The sequence below is a fragment of the Salmo trutta genome, chromosome 18, assembly GCF_901001165.1.
Source record: "Salmo trutta chromosome 18, fSalTru1.1, whole genome shotgun sequence".
Classification (NCBI taxonomy): Eukaryota; Metazoa; Chordata; class Actinopteri; order Salmoniformes; family Salmonidae; genus Salmo; species Salmo trutta.
In genome coordinates, this window is record NC_042974.1 from 22,967,283 (window position 1) to 22,986,948 (window position 19,666).

At 43.9% G+C, this 19,666-nt stretch overlaps 1 protein-coding gene and 1 pseudogene across 1 annotated transcript; one reads left to right on the forward strand and one right to left on the reverse strand.

Annotated features, from left to right (window-relative positions):
• The first annotated feature begins 11,162 nt into the window (after positions 1–11,162).
• On the forward strand, positions 11,163–17,176 carry LOC115153665 (DNA-directed RNA polymerase I subunit RPA2-like; annotated as a pseudogene).
• nanp (N-acetylneuraminic acid phosphatase) lies at positions 17,091–18,804 on the reverse strand. Its single transcript, XM_029698044.1, has 2 exons — positions 18,587–18,804; positions 17,091–18,428 (listed from the first exon to the last, which is right to left on the reverse strand). Exons 1-2 carry the CDS (start codon positions 18,674–18,676, stop codon positions 17,787–17,789), a joined length of 732 nt encoding a protein of 243 aa, XP_029553904.1. The 5' UTR covers positions 18,677–18,804; the 3' UTR covers positions 17,091–17,786.
• Positions 18,805–19,666: the final 862 nt, after the last annotated feature.

Genomic DNA, 19,666 nt, shown 5'->3' on the forward strand with positions numbered 1-19,666 from the left:
AAAAAAATCAGCGGCATTAACATGGTCTTGGTCCCCCCTTTGCTGCTAAAACAGCCTCCACTCTTCTGGGAAGGCTTTCCACTATATGTTGGAACATTGCTGTGGGGACTTGCTTCCATTGAGCCACAAGAGTATTAGTGTGGTTGGGCACTGATGTTGGGCGATTAGGCCTGGCTCGCAGTCGGCGTACTAATTCATCCTAAAGGTGTTCGATGGGGTTGATGTCAGGGCTCTGTGCAGGCCAGTCAAGTTCTTCCACACAGATGTCGACAAAACATTTCTGTATGAACCTTGCTTTGTGTACAGGGGCATTGTCATGCTAAAACAGGAAAGGGCCTTCCCCAAACTGTTGCCCCTAAAGTTGGAAGCACAGAATTGTCTAGAATGTCATTTTATGCTGTAGCATTAAGATTTCCCTTCACTGTAACTAAGTGGCCTAGGCTGAACTGTGAAAAACAGCCTCAGATCATTATTCCTCCAAACTATGGATTTGGGCAGGTAGCGTTCTCCTGGCATCTGCCAAACCCAGATTCGTCAGTTGGACTGCCAGATGGTGAAGCGTGATTCGTCACTCCAGAGAACGCGTTTACACTGCTCCAGAGTCCAATGGCGGCGAGCTTTACACCACTCCAGTCAACGCTTGGCATTGCGCATGGAGATCTTGTGTGCGGCTGCTTGGCCATGGAAACCCATTTCATGAAGCTCCCGACGAACAGTTCTTGTGCTGACGTTGTTTCCAGATGCAGTTTGGAACTCGGTAGTATGTGTTGCAACCAAGGACAGACAATTTTTACACGCTTCAGCACTCACGGTCATGTTCTGTGTGCTTGTGTGGTCTACCACTTCAAGGCTGAGCCATTGTTGCTCTTAAACGTTTCCACTTCACAATAACAGAACTTACAGTTTACCGGGGCAGCTCTAACAGGGCAGAAAGTTTACGAACTGACTTATTGGAAAGGTGGCATCCTATGACTGTGCCATGTTGAAAGTCACTGAGCTCTTCAGTAGGCCATTCTCCTGCCAAGGGTTGTGTATGGAGATTGCATGGCTGTGTGCTCGATTTTATACACCTGTCAGCAAGGGTGAGGCTGAAATAGCCGAATCCACTAATTTGAAGGGGTGTCCACATACTTTTGAATATATAGTGTATTTTGGATTCTGATGGGATACGACAGTTGAACTTAACTCATGAGGCATGTACAAGTTATATTCTTCAAGAATCAATGGGTACAACTGCAGATTGCCCCTTTAACCACTACCTCTTCTCTTCATTATCACACATTTTCAAATATTTTAGTTGAGGTCATGCTTCAACATGTTTTGAGTGAAACACCACTTAAGGGACAACATTGGCACATTTATATTTTAATCCGTATCTTATGTTTACAAGATTGCTATAGGGAATGATGTACGTACAAGTGAATGACTGCTAAAATATAATCTATTTGATATGCACATGGTCAAAACATACAATGGCTATGAATTATATTATATAGTATTTGCCGTTTGAATGTTCAGTTAGATTGTATATCATAGGGGCAAAAAAAAAGATGTTTGTTTCTAGATTTAACATTTTTTGGTAAGAGCTAAACTTTATTATTTAACATATTGGAAAATATCCAAAGACAATTATCAGTATTATCAAAATTAGGGAAATGTCTTTCAATCCAAGGGAAGGGGTGTCTTAGTGGGAATTTCCTCTTGATGTTTGGAAGACGCAATAAACCTCCTGCATATAAATGCGTCTTTCATTTGTTTGATTGTGAAGAGATACATTTGGCTATTGCTATCTGGTCTGTGTGACTGTTAATTGTTCAATCTCTTGTAACGTCTGGTTCTCTTCAGTTTATTTGCACTGAACTTTTCTCATTTTTAATTACTTGCATTCTCATTGTATTTTATGAATTCCTATTTCTTACCAAAGAAAATTGCTTGTATGTCTAAAATTAATGTAATTGTTTCCCCCGTAGTATTACTTCTCTGGCTATGAATGTGAGTTTTGGTATTTCAAGGCCTTTAAAGAGAAATGTGTAACTTCCTTTGAGTGTACCGCCATGGGAGACGAAGAAGTGACTTAAATCTGTCATTATCAAACATTTTCACTAAACCAAGGCAGCCAAGAAGAAAGAAATCCGTATAAGACATAACAGCAACATTGGCACATTTGAAATGTTAAGCTCTCCAGTCAACAAGATTTTACTGTACTGTATGTAGTCAGAGGAATGCCTATGTTGTTTTTCTTTAGCTAATGTTTCTCAAACTCTTGCATGAAAACTTGATTGTATGTAGAATAAAATGTATTGTTGATCTGAGTCTCCTGACTTCTCTTGTGGTGTAAACTGATATAAGACCCAGGGATGTACACTAGATAGAACATGAAATAAAATAATATACAGTACTAGTCTAAAGTTTTAGAAAACCTAATTCAAAGGTTTTTCTTTATTTTTACTGTTTTCTACATTGTAGGATTGTAAGGGGTGCGTAACTGGTGGCAGTGAAGTCAGACGCAGGAGAGCAGAACTAGGTAATAGCCGGAGCAGTTTAATTTCAAAACCAACGGCATAAAGAAACAACTTACAACAAACAATTCCACACAAAGACATGGGGGGAACAGAGGGTTAAATACACAACACTTAATGAGGGAAATGAGAACCATGTGTGTAGGAAGACAAAACAAATGGAAAATGAAAAGTGGATTGACGATGGCTAGAAGACTGGTGACGCCGACCGCCGCCCGAACAAGGAGGAACCGACTTCGGTGGAAGTCGTGACAGTATCCCCCCTTTGAGAGCACGGCTCCAGCAGCGCGCCGACACCGGCCTCGGACGACCCGGAGGGCGAGGTGCAGGGCGATCTGGACGGAGATGGTGGAACTCCCGCAGCATTGAAGAGTCCAACACGTCCTACACCGGAACCCAGCATCTCTTCTCCGGACCGTACCCCTCCCAGTCCACGAGGTACTGAAGGAACCTCGCCCGATGCCTCGAATTCAGTATGGATCGAACGGAGTACGCCGGGGCTCCCTAGATGTCCAGAGGAGGGGGAGGAACCTCCCGCACCTCAGACTCCTGGAGCGGGCCAGCCACCACCGGCCTGAGGAGAGACACATGGAACAAGGGGTTAATACGGTAATCGGGGGGAAGCTGTAACCTGTAACTCACCTCGTTCAGTCTCCTCAGGACTTTAAATGGCCCCACAAACCGCAGGGCAGGCGGAGGGGCAGGTTTCGGGTTGAGAGCCAGACCCGGTCCCCCGGTGCGAACGCCGGGGCCTCACTGCGGTGACGGTCTGCGCTGGCTTTCTGGCGTAGCACGGCGCACTGAAGGTTAACATGAGCGGCGTCCCATGTCTCCTCCGTGCGCCGGAACCAGTCGTCCACCGCAGAAGCCTCGGTCTGACTCTGATGCCAAGGAGCCAGAACCGGCTGATACCCTAGTACGCACTGGAAGGGGGAGAGGTTAGTGGAGGAGTGGCGGCGCGAGTTCTGGGCCATCTCTGCCCAGGGCACAAACGCCGCCCACTCCTCCGGCCGGTCCTGGCAATAAACCTCAGAAACCTACCCACATCCTGGTTAACTCGCTCCACCTGCCCGTAACTCTCGGGGTGAAAACCTGAGGTAAGACTGATCGAGACCCCCAGACGTTCCATGAACGCCCTCCAGACCCTCGAAGTGAACTGGGGACCCCGATCAGACACTATATCCTCAGGCACCCCATAGTGCCGGAAGATGTGCGTAAACAAGGCCTCCGCAGTCTGTAGGGCCGTAGGGAGACCGGGCAGAGGAAGGAGACGGCAGGACTTAGAGAAACGATCCACAACAACCACGATCGTGGTGTTTCCCTATGATGGGGGGGGTCGGTCAGGAAATCGATCGACAGGTGCGACCATGGCCGTTGTGGAACGGGTAAGGGGTGTAGCTTACCTCTGGGCAGGTGCCTAGGAGCCTTACACTGAGCGCACACCGAGCAAGAGGAAACATAAACCCTCACGTCCTTGGCCAAAGTGGGCCACCAGTACTTCCCACTCAGACAGCGCACCGTCTGACCGATGCCTGGATCACCAGAGGAAGGTGACGTGTGGGTCCAATAGATCAGCCGATCACGGACAGCTGATGGAACGTACAGACGCCCAGCGGGACACTAGAGGGGAGCGGGCTCTGCACGTAACACCTGCTCAATGTCTGCGTCCAGCTCCCACAGTACTGGTGCCACCAGGCAGGAGGCCGGGAGTATGGGGGTGGGATCCATGGGCCGCTCCTCTGTGTCATACAGCCGGGACAGTGTGTCTGCCTTCACGTTCTGGGAACCTGGTCTGTAAGAAAGTGTGAAAACAAAACGGGTGAAAAACATGGCCCACCTTGCCTGGCGAGGGTTCAATCTCCTCGCTGCCCGGATGTACTCCAGATTGCGGTGGTCAATCCAGATGAGAAAAGGGTGTTTAGCCCCCTCAAGCCAATGTCTTCATGCCTTCAGAGCCTTGACAACAGCAAACAGCTCCCGGTCCCCCACGTCATAGTTTCGCTCCGCCGGGCTGAGCTTCCTCGAGAAGAAGGCACAGGGGCGGAGCTTCGGTGGTGTACCCGAGCGCTGAGAGAGCACGGCTCCTATCCCAGCCTCGGACGCGTCCACCTCCACTATGAACGCCAAAGAGGGATCCGGATGCACCAGCACGGGAGCCGAGGTAAACAGAGCCCTTGGGTGACCAAAAGCCCTGTCCGCCTCAGCCGTTGGAAGAACAGGCATTTCTCAGCCTTGACATACAGGTCATGCTCCAACAGTCGACCAAGCACCCTGCGCACCAGGGACACATGCTCGGCGCGTGTAGCGGAGTATATCAGAATGTCATCAATATACACAACTACACCCTGCCCGTGCAGGTCCCTGAAAATCTCGTCTACAAAGGCTTGGAAGACTGATGGAGCATTCATCAACCCGTACGGCATGACAAGGTACTCATAATGCCCTGAGGTCGTACTGAATGCTGTCTTCCACTCGTCTCCCTCCCTGATACGCACCAGGTTGTAAGCGCTCCTGAGATCTAGTTTGGTGAAGAAGCGCGCCCCGTACATTGACTCAATCGCCGTGGCGATAAGAGGTAGCGGGTAACTGTACCTCACCGTGATCTGATTTAGGCCTCGGTAGTCAATACACGGGCGCAGACCTCCCTCCTTCTTCTTCACAAAAAAGAAACTCGAGGAGGGGGGTGAAGTGGAGGACCGAATGTACCCCTGACGCAGTGATTCGGAGACATACGTTTCCATAGTCTCCGCCTGTGACGGGGATACACGACTCCTGGGAAGTGCAGCGTCTACCAGGAGATTTATAGTACAATCCCCCCATCTATGGAGTGGTTATTGAGTCACCATCTTTTTGGAGAAGGCGAGAGCCAAATCGGCATTTTCGGGGGAAATGCGCACGGTGGAGACCTGGTCTGGACTTTCCACCATAGTAGCACCAACGGAAACCCCTAAACACCTCCCTGAGCACTCTCGCGACCACCACGTGAAAGCCCTCTGTTGCCATGAAATGGTGGGGTCATGACGAGCTAACCAGGGAAGGCCTAGTACCACGGGAAACGCAGGAGAGTCAATGAGGAAGAGACTGATTCTCTCCTCGTGACCCCCCTGCGTCACCATGCCCAGGGGGATGGTAGCTTCCCTAATTAACCCGGACCCTAAGCGTGAACTGGGAAAGGCCTAACCACTGGAACAATAGGGATCCCTAACCTATGGGCGAATGCTCTGTCGTTAAAATTCCCAGCCGCGCTTGAATCTACAAGCGCCTTATGCTGGGAATGCGGGGAAAACTCAGGAAAGTAAACATGCACAAATAGGTGTACAACAGAGGGCTCTGGATGAGAGTGGTGCATGCTCACCTGGGGCGACGCCAGAGTGCCCTGCCTGCTGCCTCGACCCCTAGAGGAACTAACCCGGCACCGACCAGCAGTGTGACCTCTGTGGCCACAGATGGTCCACGTGAAAGCCCCTCCTCCGGCCTCCCTGAGCGCAGCATCTCCCAGCTCCATAGGCACCGGAGCGGTGGTGCTGGGAGAGGGAATCGACAGAGCCAGGGCGAACTCCTGGGTGCTCCTCGTCCCAGAGGGTTAAATACACAACACTTAATGAGGGAAATGAGAACCAGGTAAAGAGAAAACAAGACAAAACGAAAAGTGGATCGACGATGGCTAGAAGACCGGTGACGCCGACCGCCGAATGCCACCCCGAACATGGAGAGGAACCGACTTCGGTGGAAGTCGTGACAAGAATAATAGTGTAGACATCAAATTTATGAAATAACACATGAAATCATGTAGTAACCAAAAAAGTGTTCAAATTAGCTACCCTTTGGTTTGATGATAGCTTTGCACACTATCAACCAGCTTCACCTGGAATGCTTTTCCAACAGTCTTGAAGGAGTTCCCACATGAGCTTTTTCTTCACTCTGTGGTCCAACCCATCCCAAATCATCTCAATTGGGTTGAGGTCGGGTGATTGTGGAGGCCAGGTCATCTGATGCAGCACTCCATCACTCTCCTTCTTGGTCAAATTTAGACTCATCAGATGAAAGGACAGATTTCCACCGGTCTACTGTCCATTGCTCATGTTTCTTGGCCCAAGCAAGTCTTCTTATTGCTGTCCTTTTAGTAGTGGTTTCTTTGCAGCAATTTGACCAAGAAGGCCTGATTCACGCAATTTCCTCTCAACAGATGTTGAGATGTGTCTGTTACTTGAACTCTGTGAAGCATTTATTTGGGCTGCAATTTCTGAGGCTGGTAACTCTAATGAACTTATCCTCTGCAGCAGAGCTAACTCTGGGTGTTCCTTTCCTGTGGTGGTCCTCATGAGAGCCAGTTTCATCATAGCGCTTGATGGTTTTTGTGACTGGACTTGAAGAAACTTTCAAGTTTCTTGAAATGTTCCGGATTGACTGACCTTCATGTCTTAAATTAATGATGGGCTGTCGTTTCTCTTTGCTTATTTGAGCTGTTCTTGCTTGGACTTGGTCTTTTACCAAATAGGGCTATATTCTATATACCAACCCTACCTTGTCATAACACAACTGATTGGTTCAAATACATTAAGAAGGAAAGAAATTCCCCAAATTAACTTTTAACAAGGCACACCTGTTATTTGAAATGCATTCCAGGTGACTACCTCATGAAGCTGGTTGAGAGAATGCCAAGAGTGTGCAAAGCTGTCATCAAGGCAAAGGGTGCCTACAATGAAGAATCTCAAATATAAAATATATTTAGATTTGTTTAACACTTGTTTGGTTACTACATGATTCCATATGTGTTATTAAATAGTTTTGACGTATTCACAACTATTCTACAATGTAGAAAATAGTAAAAAAATTGTAATACCCTTGAATGAGTAGGTTTGTCCAAACTTTTGACTCGTACTGTAGATATTGTAGCATAATAATTTGTTGTACATAATTGCCAACTATGAATGACAGTCATGCTGACTCCGCAATAGACCACTGACACAAAAGGCTTTCCACATTGCAGCTGACTTTAAAGGCTAGTCGAGTCTGACTGATCTACAAATCATCTTGCATCATAAATAACTACTCAATATTATCAATCAGTTGGTCACAGTTTACCCATAATACAACAGTTTTGATGCTCTCGAACTCGGTCAAAATCAATACATAGAGCAACTGAGATCTGATGTACAGTTGAAGTCGTAAGTTTACAAACACTTAGGTTGGAGTCATTAAAACATGTTTTCTACCACTCCACAAATTTCTTGTTAACAAACTATAGTTTTGACAAGTCGGTTAGGACATCTACTTTGTGCATGACGCAAGTAATTTTTCCAACAATTGTTTACAGACAGATTATTTCACTTATAACTCACTGTATCACAATTCCAGTGGGTCAGAAGTTTACATTCACTAAGTTGACTGTGCCTTTAAACAGCTTGGAAAATTCCAGAAAATGATGTCATGGCTTTAGAAGCTTCTGATAGGCTAATTTACATAATTTGAGTCAATTGGAGGTGTACCTGTGTAAGTATTTCAAGGCCAACCTTCAAACTCAGTGCCTCTTTGCTTGACATCATGGGGAAATCAAAAGAAATCAGCAAAGACCTCAGAATTTTTTTTTATACCTCCACAAGCCTGGTTCATCCTTGGGAGCAATTTCCAAACATCTGAAGGTACCATGTTCATCTGTACAAACAATAGTACGCAAGTATAAAAACCATGGGACCACGCAGCCATCATACGGCTCAGGAAGGAGACGCGTTCTGTCTCCTAGAGGTGATCGTACTTTGGTGCAAAAAGTGCAAATCAATCCCAGAACAACATCAAAAGGACCTTGTGAAGATGCTGCAGGAAACAGATACAAAAGTATCTATATCCACAGTAAAACCAGTAGTATATCGACATAACCTAAAAGGCCGCTCAGCAAGGAAGAAGCCACTGCTCCAAAACCGCCATTTAAAAAGCCAGACTACGGTTTGCAACTGGACATGGGGACAAAGATAGTACTTTTTGGAGAAATGTCCTCTGGTCTGATGAAACAAGAATATAACTGTTTGGCCAAAATGACCATCGTTATGTTTGAAGGGAAAAGGGAGAGGCTTGCAAGCCGAAGAACACCATCCCGACCGTGAAGCACGGGGGTGGCAGCATCATGTTGTGGGGGTGCTTTGCTGCAGGAGGGACTGGTGCACTTCACAAAATAGATGACATCACGAGGAAGAAAAATTAAGTGGATATATTGAAGAAACATCTCAAGACATCTGTCAGGAAGTTAAAGCTTGGTCGCAAATGGGTCTTCCAAATGGACAATGACCCCAAGCATACTTCCAAAGTTGTGGAAAATGCCTTAGGACAACAAAGTCAAGGTATTGGAGTGGCCATCACAAAGCCCTGACCTCATCCTATAGACAATTTGTGGGCAGAACTGAAAAAGCATGTGCGAACAAGAAGGCCAACAAACCTGACTCAGTTACACCAGCTCTGTCAGGAGGAAATGGCCAAAATTCACCCAACTTATTGTGGGAAGCTTGTGGAAGGCTACCCAAAACGTTTGACTCAAGTTAAACAATTTAAAGGCAATGCTACCAAATACTAATTGAGTGTATGTAAACTTCTGACCCACTGGGAATGTGATGAAAGATAATCTGAAATAAATAATTTTCTCTACTATTATTCTGACATTTCACATTCTTAAAATAAAGTGGTGATCCTAACTGACATAAGACATGGAATTTTTACTAGGATTAAATGTCAGGAATTGTGAAAAACTGAGTTCAAATGTATTTGGCTAAGGTGTATGTAAACTTCCGACTTCAACTGTGTGTATATATATATATATATATATATATATATAGACCTCTAGCTATTTGGTTACAATGGAAATTATCTTTGATACTGGTCATTCCTTTCTATCAACACATTTCTCACCTCTATGAATCTTCAACCAAACTTAAACGATCACTTTCAAAAAGACAGCTTGGATTTTGTTTGATAGCTCACTCACTTATCAGAAAATTGCAAGCTGTCCTTTTAAAATACTTAACCTTTCACTTACTTCTTATTACGACAAGTGTATTTCCTGGGTCGCTATGCGCATGTGGAAAACAAGAAAAAGCAATCTTCCTGTGAAATTGGCGGCTTTTCACAAGCAGGATTTAATGTGCTGGGTTTTGTTGTATAAACACAACTTTTCACCTCATAAATGTTTTATATGGAACAATGGGTCGATATTACATAGAAACAAAATGTTATTTAACCATAAATGGTTCTCGAAAAACATTGTACTTGTCAGCCAATTAGTTGATAATAGTGGGAATCTATTTATTTATGGAAAGATACAACTTTGAGGTTTCAAGCAAGGAATATGACACTGTTATTAAAGCTATACCTAGTGGGATAAAAACTTTACTTCAGAATAATACATATTTTGGAATATCTCCGATTGTAAGCAATGTTCAGGTGAACGGCATTGGTCTATTAGATACGAAATTCAACAATCGTTTATTAAGGGATATTTTGTACAGGAAGTCTATTCCCTCCGTGATATTTTGTTGGGCTTTATCGTTTGATGTAAACTGGCGCCGTGCTTGGCTCACTCCACACAGATTTATGGTGACCAATAAAGTAAAGGAGATCTCCTTTAAGATAATCCATAGATTCTATCCGTGTAATAGCTTGATTTCTAAATACATACTTGATGTTACCAGTGAATGCAGTTTTTGTGAACTAGAAACGGAATCTATTGAACACTTATTCTGTAATAAGTGTTCAATAGAATAATAAGTGTTCAATTTGTTTGAGGAAGTCACTGATATGTATTTAGGAGAAAGTGACCTAGTTAATGTTACCAGATTGTCTTTAATTTAAGACTTTTTTAAAGCTTCAATTCAATTTGATGTCATTATCCCCAGTACGCCACAAAATCTGACCCAAATACGGTTACCTTCCAACTTTGAGCTGATGTTCACTGTGTTCAAGTTAGCTTAGCTGACGCAGGAACTTGGTTGTAGTTAGCGTCTGTCATTTAAAACCATGCAGTTAGATGTTTTAGAGTTTGTGAAATGTTGGTTTTCTTTTTTCCTTTTCAGGCCATTCCTCCCTTGGAGTTTATGTTTAGGCCACCATCTATAAACCGGGAAACGCTTGTTGTAATCTTGCCAGTAGACCCAACCATACCGTATCCGGATCTACCCCATTCATAGACGTTAACTGCTTTAGCCCCTATAGACGATAGTGTCTTCTGGTCGGGCGCTCGTTTTGAACATTAAAACGCATCTTTTGAGAAATTATTGAAGAAAAAAAATAGGTTAAATTACTACACACCTTTTCTAGGTTTAGTGTTCCCACACGTCCATATCCCCATGTTACAGTGATTTGTTTATGGAAGACAGACTGAAGACAGGCTACCTGTGTGAATTAGCTATATAGCGTGCTACGAACACCTATGTGTAAGCATAACGGCGGAGGATAGGTAGTTATTCAACTGGAGGAACACACAGTGTATTGATCTGTCCAAAACTGCTACAGTAAGTGTATATTTTTTTATTTGAAATATCATTTATGCTGAAATGAAAAATAAGGGGCATTTCAGCATAGTTTTCAAAAACCATTTCCCAAGCGATCATTATTGACGTTTCTAAACGTTAAATCACAGCGTTGGAATTGTATTTCTCACTCAGCCAACTTTGGGCGAAGCTAACTGCTGAAAACCCGACAGATAATAAGAAGGGTTTTCTAGAGCTAATCCGGATTGTACTGTATATGACTGTCAAGACACGGTTTATCTATACTTACAACAGTTGCCCATTGTGATGAATTTAAGTTTTGAGCTGTGATTCATCACAGACAGATGTCAAGTGGTCCGTGAATGGGATTCCCAAAGGCATCAAGCAGTCCCTGGGCCAGGTGCCCATCATGGTGAAGTCTAGGCTGTGTAACCTGCATGGGCTCCATCCCAAAGAGCTCATTGAGCACCACGAGGAGGCTGAGGTAGGAGGACGGGATGCTTCCTAGACCACAGCACATCTGTGGGAACTATTCAATCTTATCATTTGAGCTTCAAAGCAGAAATAAAGGCACTTTTTATGTCTTACTTTACATACTACTTTACATTCTTTAGATTTCAGTATCTCTCCTTTTCTCTACCGCACTCTCTATCCTCATTGAAACAGGAAATGGGTGGTTATTTTGTGAATGGGATCTAGAAGGTTATTCGCATGCTGATCATGCCAAGGAGGAACCAACATATTGCTATGTCAAGACCCAAGTGGAAGAACAGAGGCTAGGGATACACTCAGTATGGTAAGCAAGGCAGTTAATGTACAGTATGTGAAGGGTGTTTATGTACGAGCTGAACATTGCAGTGTTAGAGTATTTAAGACATATGTAGCCTACTGTAAGTAGCCTGACATTGATTTTACATTTTAGTCATTCAGCAGACCCTCTTACAGGAGTAATTAGGGCTAAGTGCAGCATCGAGGGCGCATCGACAGACTTTTCACCTAGTCGGCTCTGGGATTCGAACCAGCGACATTTCGGTTACTGGCCCAACACTTAACCTCTAGGCTACCTGCCGCCCTCATTATCACAATTCTATCACCTTGATCCAGACAAAAGATCAAGCTATGCTTTGTCTGTCTCCCCAGATATCACCATGCACTGTGTGAAGGAGGAGTGCACAGCTATCAATATGAACCTGCTTTACCTGGACAACGGGACTGTGACGCTCAACTTCATCTACCGGAAGGAGCTCTTCTTCCTGCCCCTAGGCTTTGCACTGAAGGTGAAATGAAGCAGTGGTATTTGGAACAGGAACATACATTCACATCAGAGATCTGAATATAATGACGAGATGCTCATGTCGCTGCCCTAACAATGGGAGCCTTTGACCCAAATGGCGGGAAGGCAGGCGACAAGCTTAGGTCCAAAATGAGCCCGTAGAAACGCATTGGGCTTATTTTGGACATATTTTGGCAAGAGTGGAGCCTCGCGCTTCTCCTCTTCCTCTGTTTACACACACACACACAAATCCCCTCCCCCTCCCCCTGCCACTCACACCAACACAGTTGAGATCGCTTCTTCCTCTCTGACAAGCGGTTTCAACTCACTATTTGCATTTGAGGTTTGGTTCAACAGAAATCGGACATATGGACACCAAAACACATTGAGACATTATTTTCTCCAATAGAGAAGTTAACCTCTCTAACAATATCCTTTTTATGTCTCAGCTACTCAAATTGCACGCAGAGCAGACACTACTAAAACAGGAGTATTAAAGAACGTTGATTCTGGAAAATTTATGCTAGCAGCATTTTAGCCAAAGACTGTTCTACTTGCTGTCTAGTCTGTATTTTATAAATGTGCAATAAGCATAAAACACAATTTATAGAAGTAATTGGCAACTCATTCTGAGAAATGAGTTAGGCCACTTGATTTCAACATCTGAACAAAGTGGAAAGGTTAGCATGCTGTTCAGACAGAAAGGTATGTTCATAACAATTCAAATGTTCTCCCTTTGTTAGCTAATAAATACATACAAGTTGTCTAAACTTGAAATATAAAGCACGTGGGCTGGTGCTTGAAAGATTGAGACCTGTGTTTATTTTCTAATGGCTGCTACAAGAAGTTAGTCATTATTAGTGAATTTGCATTATGCATAGTTCTGGTCATTTTTTAATATACAGACTTGAAAGCCAGATCATGATTATTGCAAAGAAGCAGGTTCAATTATTTTGATAGAAGAATTACATTATAAGTGGGGCTTAAATTGAGCCTAATTACACACACACTGAAGTCATTAGATTATTGGTGACTGTTTGAAATGCAGTGTATTTTAACTTTAAATTGTACAACAGCTTATTAAGAGAAAACAATAAAAATATATTGTGAATTGGCCATGAATTTGAAAAAATCAAATGATTTTTAGGCCATATTGCCCAGCCCTACATGTGACATTTTATTACAAACCTCTAGAGTTGATGTCCACACCCCTGCATAAATCAAATTAGCATAATACAAACGTTCACAAAAAAATCTGTCTAAACTAGAGATGTCTGGGTTTTTGCATCAGCAGTGACGGAGCTAGAGCTGTGTTTGTCATGAGACATCCCGAAAACCGGTCTTCTCACAAAATCGTCTGTACAGTCCGAACAGTTTGGCCTACAAAACAAAGTTTGCCCCCCCCACACACACACAAGCGTCTAGGGACTCATATGAAGTCTGTACTGTCCTTCTGCCAACTTCTGTCTGTAGTGTCTGAACAGTTAGGGCTACACACAAATATGATCCCTTTGTGGAAATGTGAGACTCTCACGAACACGTCGGTTGTTTTTCTTCAGGACGCCAACAGGCCTCACAAGACTTGTCTGAAGGTCCCTCGGTACCAGTTGAAAAAATGAATGGAAGTATACTGAGCAGAAATATAAACGCAACAATTAAAGATTTTACTGAGTTACAGTTCATATAAGGAAATCAGTCAATTGAAATAATTTCATTAGGCCCTAATCTATGGATTTCAAATGACTGGTAATACAGACATGCATCTGTTGAACCTCACAATGGGCCTCAGGATCTCGTCATGTTATCTCTGTGCATTCAAATTGCCATTGACTAAAATGCAATTTTGTTTGTTGTCTGTAGGTTATGCTTGTCTATACCATAACCCCACCGCCACCATGGGCCACTGTTCACAACGTTAACATCAGCAAACCGCTTGCCCACACGACACCATACACATGGTCTGCGATTTGAGGCTGGTTAGACGTACTGCCAAATTCTCTAAAACAACGTTGGAGGTGGCTTATGGTAAAATTAACACTAAATTCTATGGCAACAGCTCAGGTGGACATTCCTGCAGTCAGCATTCCAATTGCACGTTCCCTCAACTTGTGACATCTGCAGCATTGTGTTGTGACAACTGCACATTTTAGTGGCCTTTTATTTAATGGAAATCAATGGAAACAGGATGCATCTGAGCTCAATTTCAAGTCTCATAGCAAAGGATCTGAATACTCATGTTTTAAGGTATTTGTTTTTTTATTTTTAATACATTTGCAAAAATGTCTAAACCTATTTTTTCTTTGTCATTATGGGGTATTGTGTGTAGATTGAGTACAACTAATTTAATCCAATTTAGAAAAAAGCTGTAACGTTAAAAAATGTGGAAAAAGGAAAGGGGTCTAATTACTTCCCGAATGCACTGTATATTATAAAATGAATAAGTGTTCTATTTAATTCGGTGTTTGCATGTTTAGAAGGAATGTGTAGATGAGTGCTCATGGTTTCTGTCTTTTCCTACCAGATCCTGAACAAGTCATCATGGGAGAGGAACTTTGGTCACGGCTGTGTTTACTAGACAGAGCTGGTGGACCTGGTTGAGAAGGGTGAGGACAACTTGTTGTTTGGGGTCAAACCCGGTGATCCCAAGGTAATGGACAAACCGGATGCTGATGGTCTGCCCCCCACCCGTCGGAGCCTTGCTACAGTACTGAGACCTACAGCTACATCAACCTCAACACCGGACAGAGCTTTGTCAACTTCTACACTTGAGTCTGTCTCTGCTCTATGATAATGAGTCGGCCAGATGCAGCTGCCAATGCAATTTATAACCTGCTGTTTTCTCTCGCTTGCGTAGGAGTCAAGAAAGCTGTGTGGTAGACAACACCAAGGTGTGCAGCAACGACGCTGGCTCGGGCTGGTTCAACCGCATCTGCAATACGGTGCGAGGGCCCTGTAACCCCACCATCGGGGACAAGTTCACCAGCCACCACTGGCAGAAGGTCATCCTGAGCCGCCTGTGGCCTGCCGAGGACATGCCCTTCACGGAGAGCGGCATGACCCCTGACATCCTGTCCAATCCCCACGGCTTCCCCTCCCCCATGACCATTGGCATGCTCATCGAGAGCATGGCTAGCAAGTAGGCACCCTCCACGGCCTGTGCCAATACGCCACGCCCTTCACCTTTTCTGAGGAGAGCTCGGCGCTGGAGCATTTCAGCGGCATGCTACGCGCCGCCAGCTACAACCACTATAGCACCGAGCGCCTCTCCAGCTGGCCTAAGCGGCCTTGAGCTGAATGGGGACATCTTCGTCGGCGTGGTCTACTACCAGCGGCTACGTCACATGGTCTCCGACAAGATCCAGGTTCGGACTGCGGGACAAGGTGACCAACCAGCTGGTGGGCGAGAGGAACATCCAGGGGGGCATCCGCTTTGGGGAGATGGAGCGTGACGACCCCTGCTGGCGCACGGGATCTCATTCCTTCTCCACGACCACCTATTACACTGCTCTGACTGCCTCAATCCTCGGGCCGACTCTTTCTCTGTATATATCAATGATGTTGCTCTTGCTGCTGGTGATTCTCTGATCCATCTCTACGCAGATGACACCATTCTGTATACTTCTGGCCCTTCTTTGGACACTGTGTTAACAAACCTCCTGACAAGCTTCAATGCCATATAACACTCCTTCCATGGCCTCCAACTGCTCTTTAAATGCTAGTAAAACTAAATGCATGCTCTTCAACCGATCGCTGCCCTCACCCGCCCGCCCGACTAGCATCACTACTATGGACGGTTCTGACTTAGAATAGGTGGACAACTACAAATACCTAGGTGTCTGGTTAGACTGTAAACTCTCCTTTCAGACTCACATTAAGCATCTCCAATCCAAAATGTAATCTAGAATCGGCTTCCTATTTCGCAACAAAGCATCCTTCACTCATGCTGCTGAACATACCCTCGTAAAACTGACTATCCTACCGATCCTTGACTTCGGCGATGTCATTTACAAAATAGCCTCCAACACTCTACTCAGCAAACTGGATGTAGTCTATCACAGTGCCATCCGTTTTGTCACCAAAGCCCCATATACTACCCACCACTGCGACCTGTATGCTCTCGTTGGCTGGCCCTCGCTTCATATTCGTCGCCAAACCCACTGGCTCCAGGTCATCTAAGTCTTTGCAAGGTAAAGCCCCGCCTTATCTCAGCTCACTGGTCACCATAGCAACACCCACCTGTAGCACGTGCTCCAGCAGGTATATTTCACTGGTCACCCCCAAAGCCAACTCCTCCTTTGGCTGCCTTCCAGTTTTCTGCTGCCAATGACTGGAACGAATTGCAAAAATCACTGAAGCTGGAGACGTATCTCCCTCACTAACTTTAAGCATCAGCTTTCAGAGCAGATTACCGATCATTGCACCTGTACACGGCCCATCTGTAAATAGCCCACCCAACTACCTCATTCTTATGTTATTTATTTTTGCACCCCAGTATCTCTACTTGCACAACTATCACTCCAGTGTGAATGCTAAATTGTAATTATTTTGCCACTATGGCCTATTTATTGCCTTACCTCCATAATCTTACTACATTTGCACACACTGTATATAGATTTTTCTATTGTGTTATTATTGACTGTACGTTTGTTTATCCCATGTGTAACTGTGTTGTTTTTGTCACACTGCTTTGCTTTATCTTGGCCAGGTCAGTTGTAAATGAGAACTTGTTCTCAACTGGCCTACCTGGTTAAATAAAGGTGAAATAGAAAATGGTCTCTAACCTATCATAAATAATGGCTGAGTTAAGAGACAAGTCAAAGGATAGTTGGAATCTACCAAAATTTTTTAATCTATTGCACAATAACTGTTTAATATATAAATAACATCTCATTTTGCAGACGCTCTTATAGACTTACAATTAGTACATTCATCTTAAGGTGGCTAGGTGAGACACACATCACAATCATATCAAGTACATTTTCCCTCAAAGTATTTATCAGCACACAATACTGTAAATCAAGTGACATTCTGTAAGAAAATACACTTTGATGGTGTACTTTAAGCATTAGACAAAGTTGATTAATGTGACCACTAGGGAAAGTGAGTTTTGACATTTAGACTGAGTAGACGTTACTTTTCGGACTGACAATCAAGACACATTCAAGTGGATCAGTTGTTTCGGCCCTAACCAGCGCCTTGACACTGCTGTGCACAGGGCTTCAGCTTCTTATTTCCAGTAAACTATATGTAATACCTACCTCCACCAACAGATAACATAAAATGACCAAATTATACATTAGCTGCATTAGAGAGTAGAGACAGTGAACAGAGTTGGTAGGTAAGCAAATAATTGTTTGTTGCTGTAAAGTCATTTTGTCTTTCATCCAGATTGAATATGAAAGAAAATAAGCTGATAGATTTTTTTACAATCCCTTTTACAAAAAAAAAACATGTTTTCATGAACTCAGGCCTTCGGAAACAATCTTCATGTGATTGGTTTAGACATTGTTCCCCGTACTTTCACTTCAACTTGGCCAGCACGTCGGGTAAATCCAGCACAGAGGGAATGGTGTAGTCTGGATGGACAGATCCCTCAGGTGGACGCACCCCTCCGTTATTAATCCACACTGTGGCTCTAACCCCTGCATTAAACCCCCCGACAATGTCTGTGTCAAGGGAGTCTCCCACCATAACACAGTCGTGAGCCTGCACCCCGAGCTTGCCAAAGCAATGGGTGAAGATGGAGCGGGCTGGCTTCTCTTCTGCATGCTCTCCCCCCACCACCACAGCATCAAACAGCCCCTGACACCCCAACCCCACTACCTTCTCCCTCTGTGTCTGGGTTTCTCCATTGGTCAGCAGCAGCAGTTTGTGGCTGGTCCTCAGCTGCTTCAGCAGGGTAAGTACTGGAGGTGTTATGGTTAGAAGCTCAAGGCGAGTGTTCTTCCACTGGTAGTAGCACTCACTGGCAAGGGTGGGGTTAGAGCTGGTACTCCCACCCATAACCTCCTGGATGCTCTCCTCCCAGTGACTGATCCGCACCTCGTCTATTGTCCTACCACCAGCTGGGTCAAAGGTCTCGTGATGGAGCTTGTGCTTAAATCTGTCACAAATGGCAATGGTGTGTTCATGGCCAAATGTTGTCTTTAAGAGCTCTGTGACCTGGGAAACAAGGAAATCAATGCTGATTGTAATATGTGTACCTAAACAACCCAGGGAATGTTTTGAACAAACAAAGGACAATCTAATCAAGTACCTGTAAGCCTACTTTACTCGAAATAAAAAAAAATGGTATGTCATGAAACGGCCGGGCTACTCACTTTTTGAATAGCCACTCCACCGGCACCCGCTGTGTCAATGAGCGTGTTATCCAAGTCGAGCAATATCGCCTTGATACCTTCACTGTTCATTGCAGCTATCAACAGGTTACACAGAAATGTAATGTTAGTAAAGCTTTTATACGGCGAAACAAGTTACTAGCTAGCTACTGTAAATTCATGCCTTCAATGCGGAAATGTTGGCAATAAAGAAACGCATTATGGGAGCTGTAGGTTTTCAGATCTATTTTCTTTTCGTTTTGTCCACTAGAGAGCGTCAATATATCACATAAAACAGTATACGTTCCAGATAAATAGGCCTAATTGCAAGCAATTTCAAGGACATCATCAACCCCCGCTAAAAGCCTTTTAAAGCTACAATATGGAACTTTTTGGGTGACCCGATCCAGTTATGGATCTGTGATTCTCATTGAAAGCAAGTTAAGAAGCGGTAGATTGTTCAATGTGCGATATTTTTATTCTTCCCGTTCTTAAATTTAGGTTTTGTTTATGTTTGTACACCAGCAAACAGCTGAAAATACAATATTTTTGGTTATGGAAAAGATATCTCACAGCAGTTTAGATGGTACAATGACTCCTTGTTTTGTCACAAACTGAAATTAGGCGAGTATTCGAATTTCAGCAACCAGGAAATGGAGCGATTTATGCATATTGCACCTTTTAACTAAAGATTTACACATTACTTTCACTAATTTATATCATTTATGATGCATGAGTTGCAATTGTTAAGTTAAAGCATTTTTTTTATGAAACTGCTTGAGTGATCAATTAAAATCGAAATATACAGTGCCTTGCAGACGTATTCATACCCCTTGTATTTCTTCAAATTGTTTTAAGTGTGATTAAAATTTATTTAATTGTCATTTGTTGTCAACAATGAACTCAATACTCTGTCAGTGGAAGGAAAATAGAGATTCATAAGATATGTTAACTAATACACTGCTCAAAAAAATAAAGGGGACACTTAAACAACACATCCTAGATCTGAATGAAAGAAATAATCTTATTAAATACTTTTTTCTTTACATAGTTGAATGTGCTGACAACAAAATCACACAAAAA

What these genes read in the sequence shown, in the direction of transcription:
- nanp (XM_029698044.1), bottom strand. Translation starts at nt 18,676, where the DNA reads ATGAACAGTGAAGGTATCAAGGCGATATTGCTCGACTTGGATAACACG. An exon ending in GTGGAGTGGCTATTCAAAAA is followed by an intron (nt 18,429 to 18,586) that starts GTGAGTAGCCCG and finishes CTTGTTTCCCAG; the next exon opens with GTCACAGAGCTCTTAAAGAC.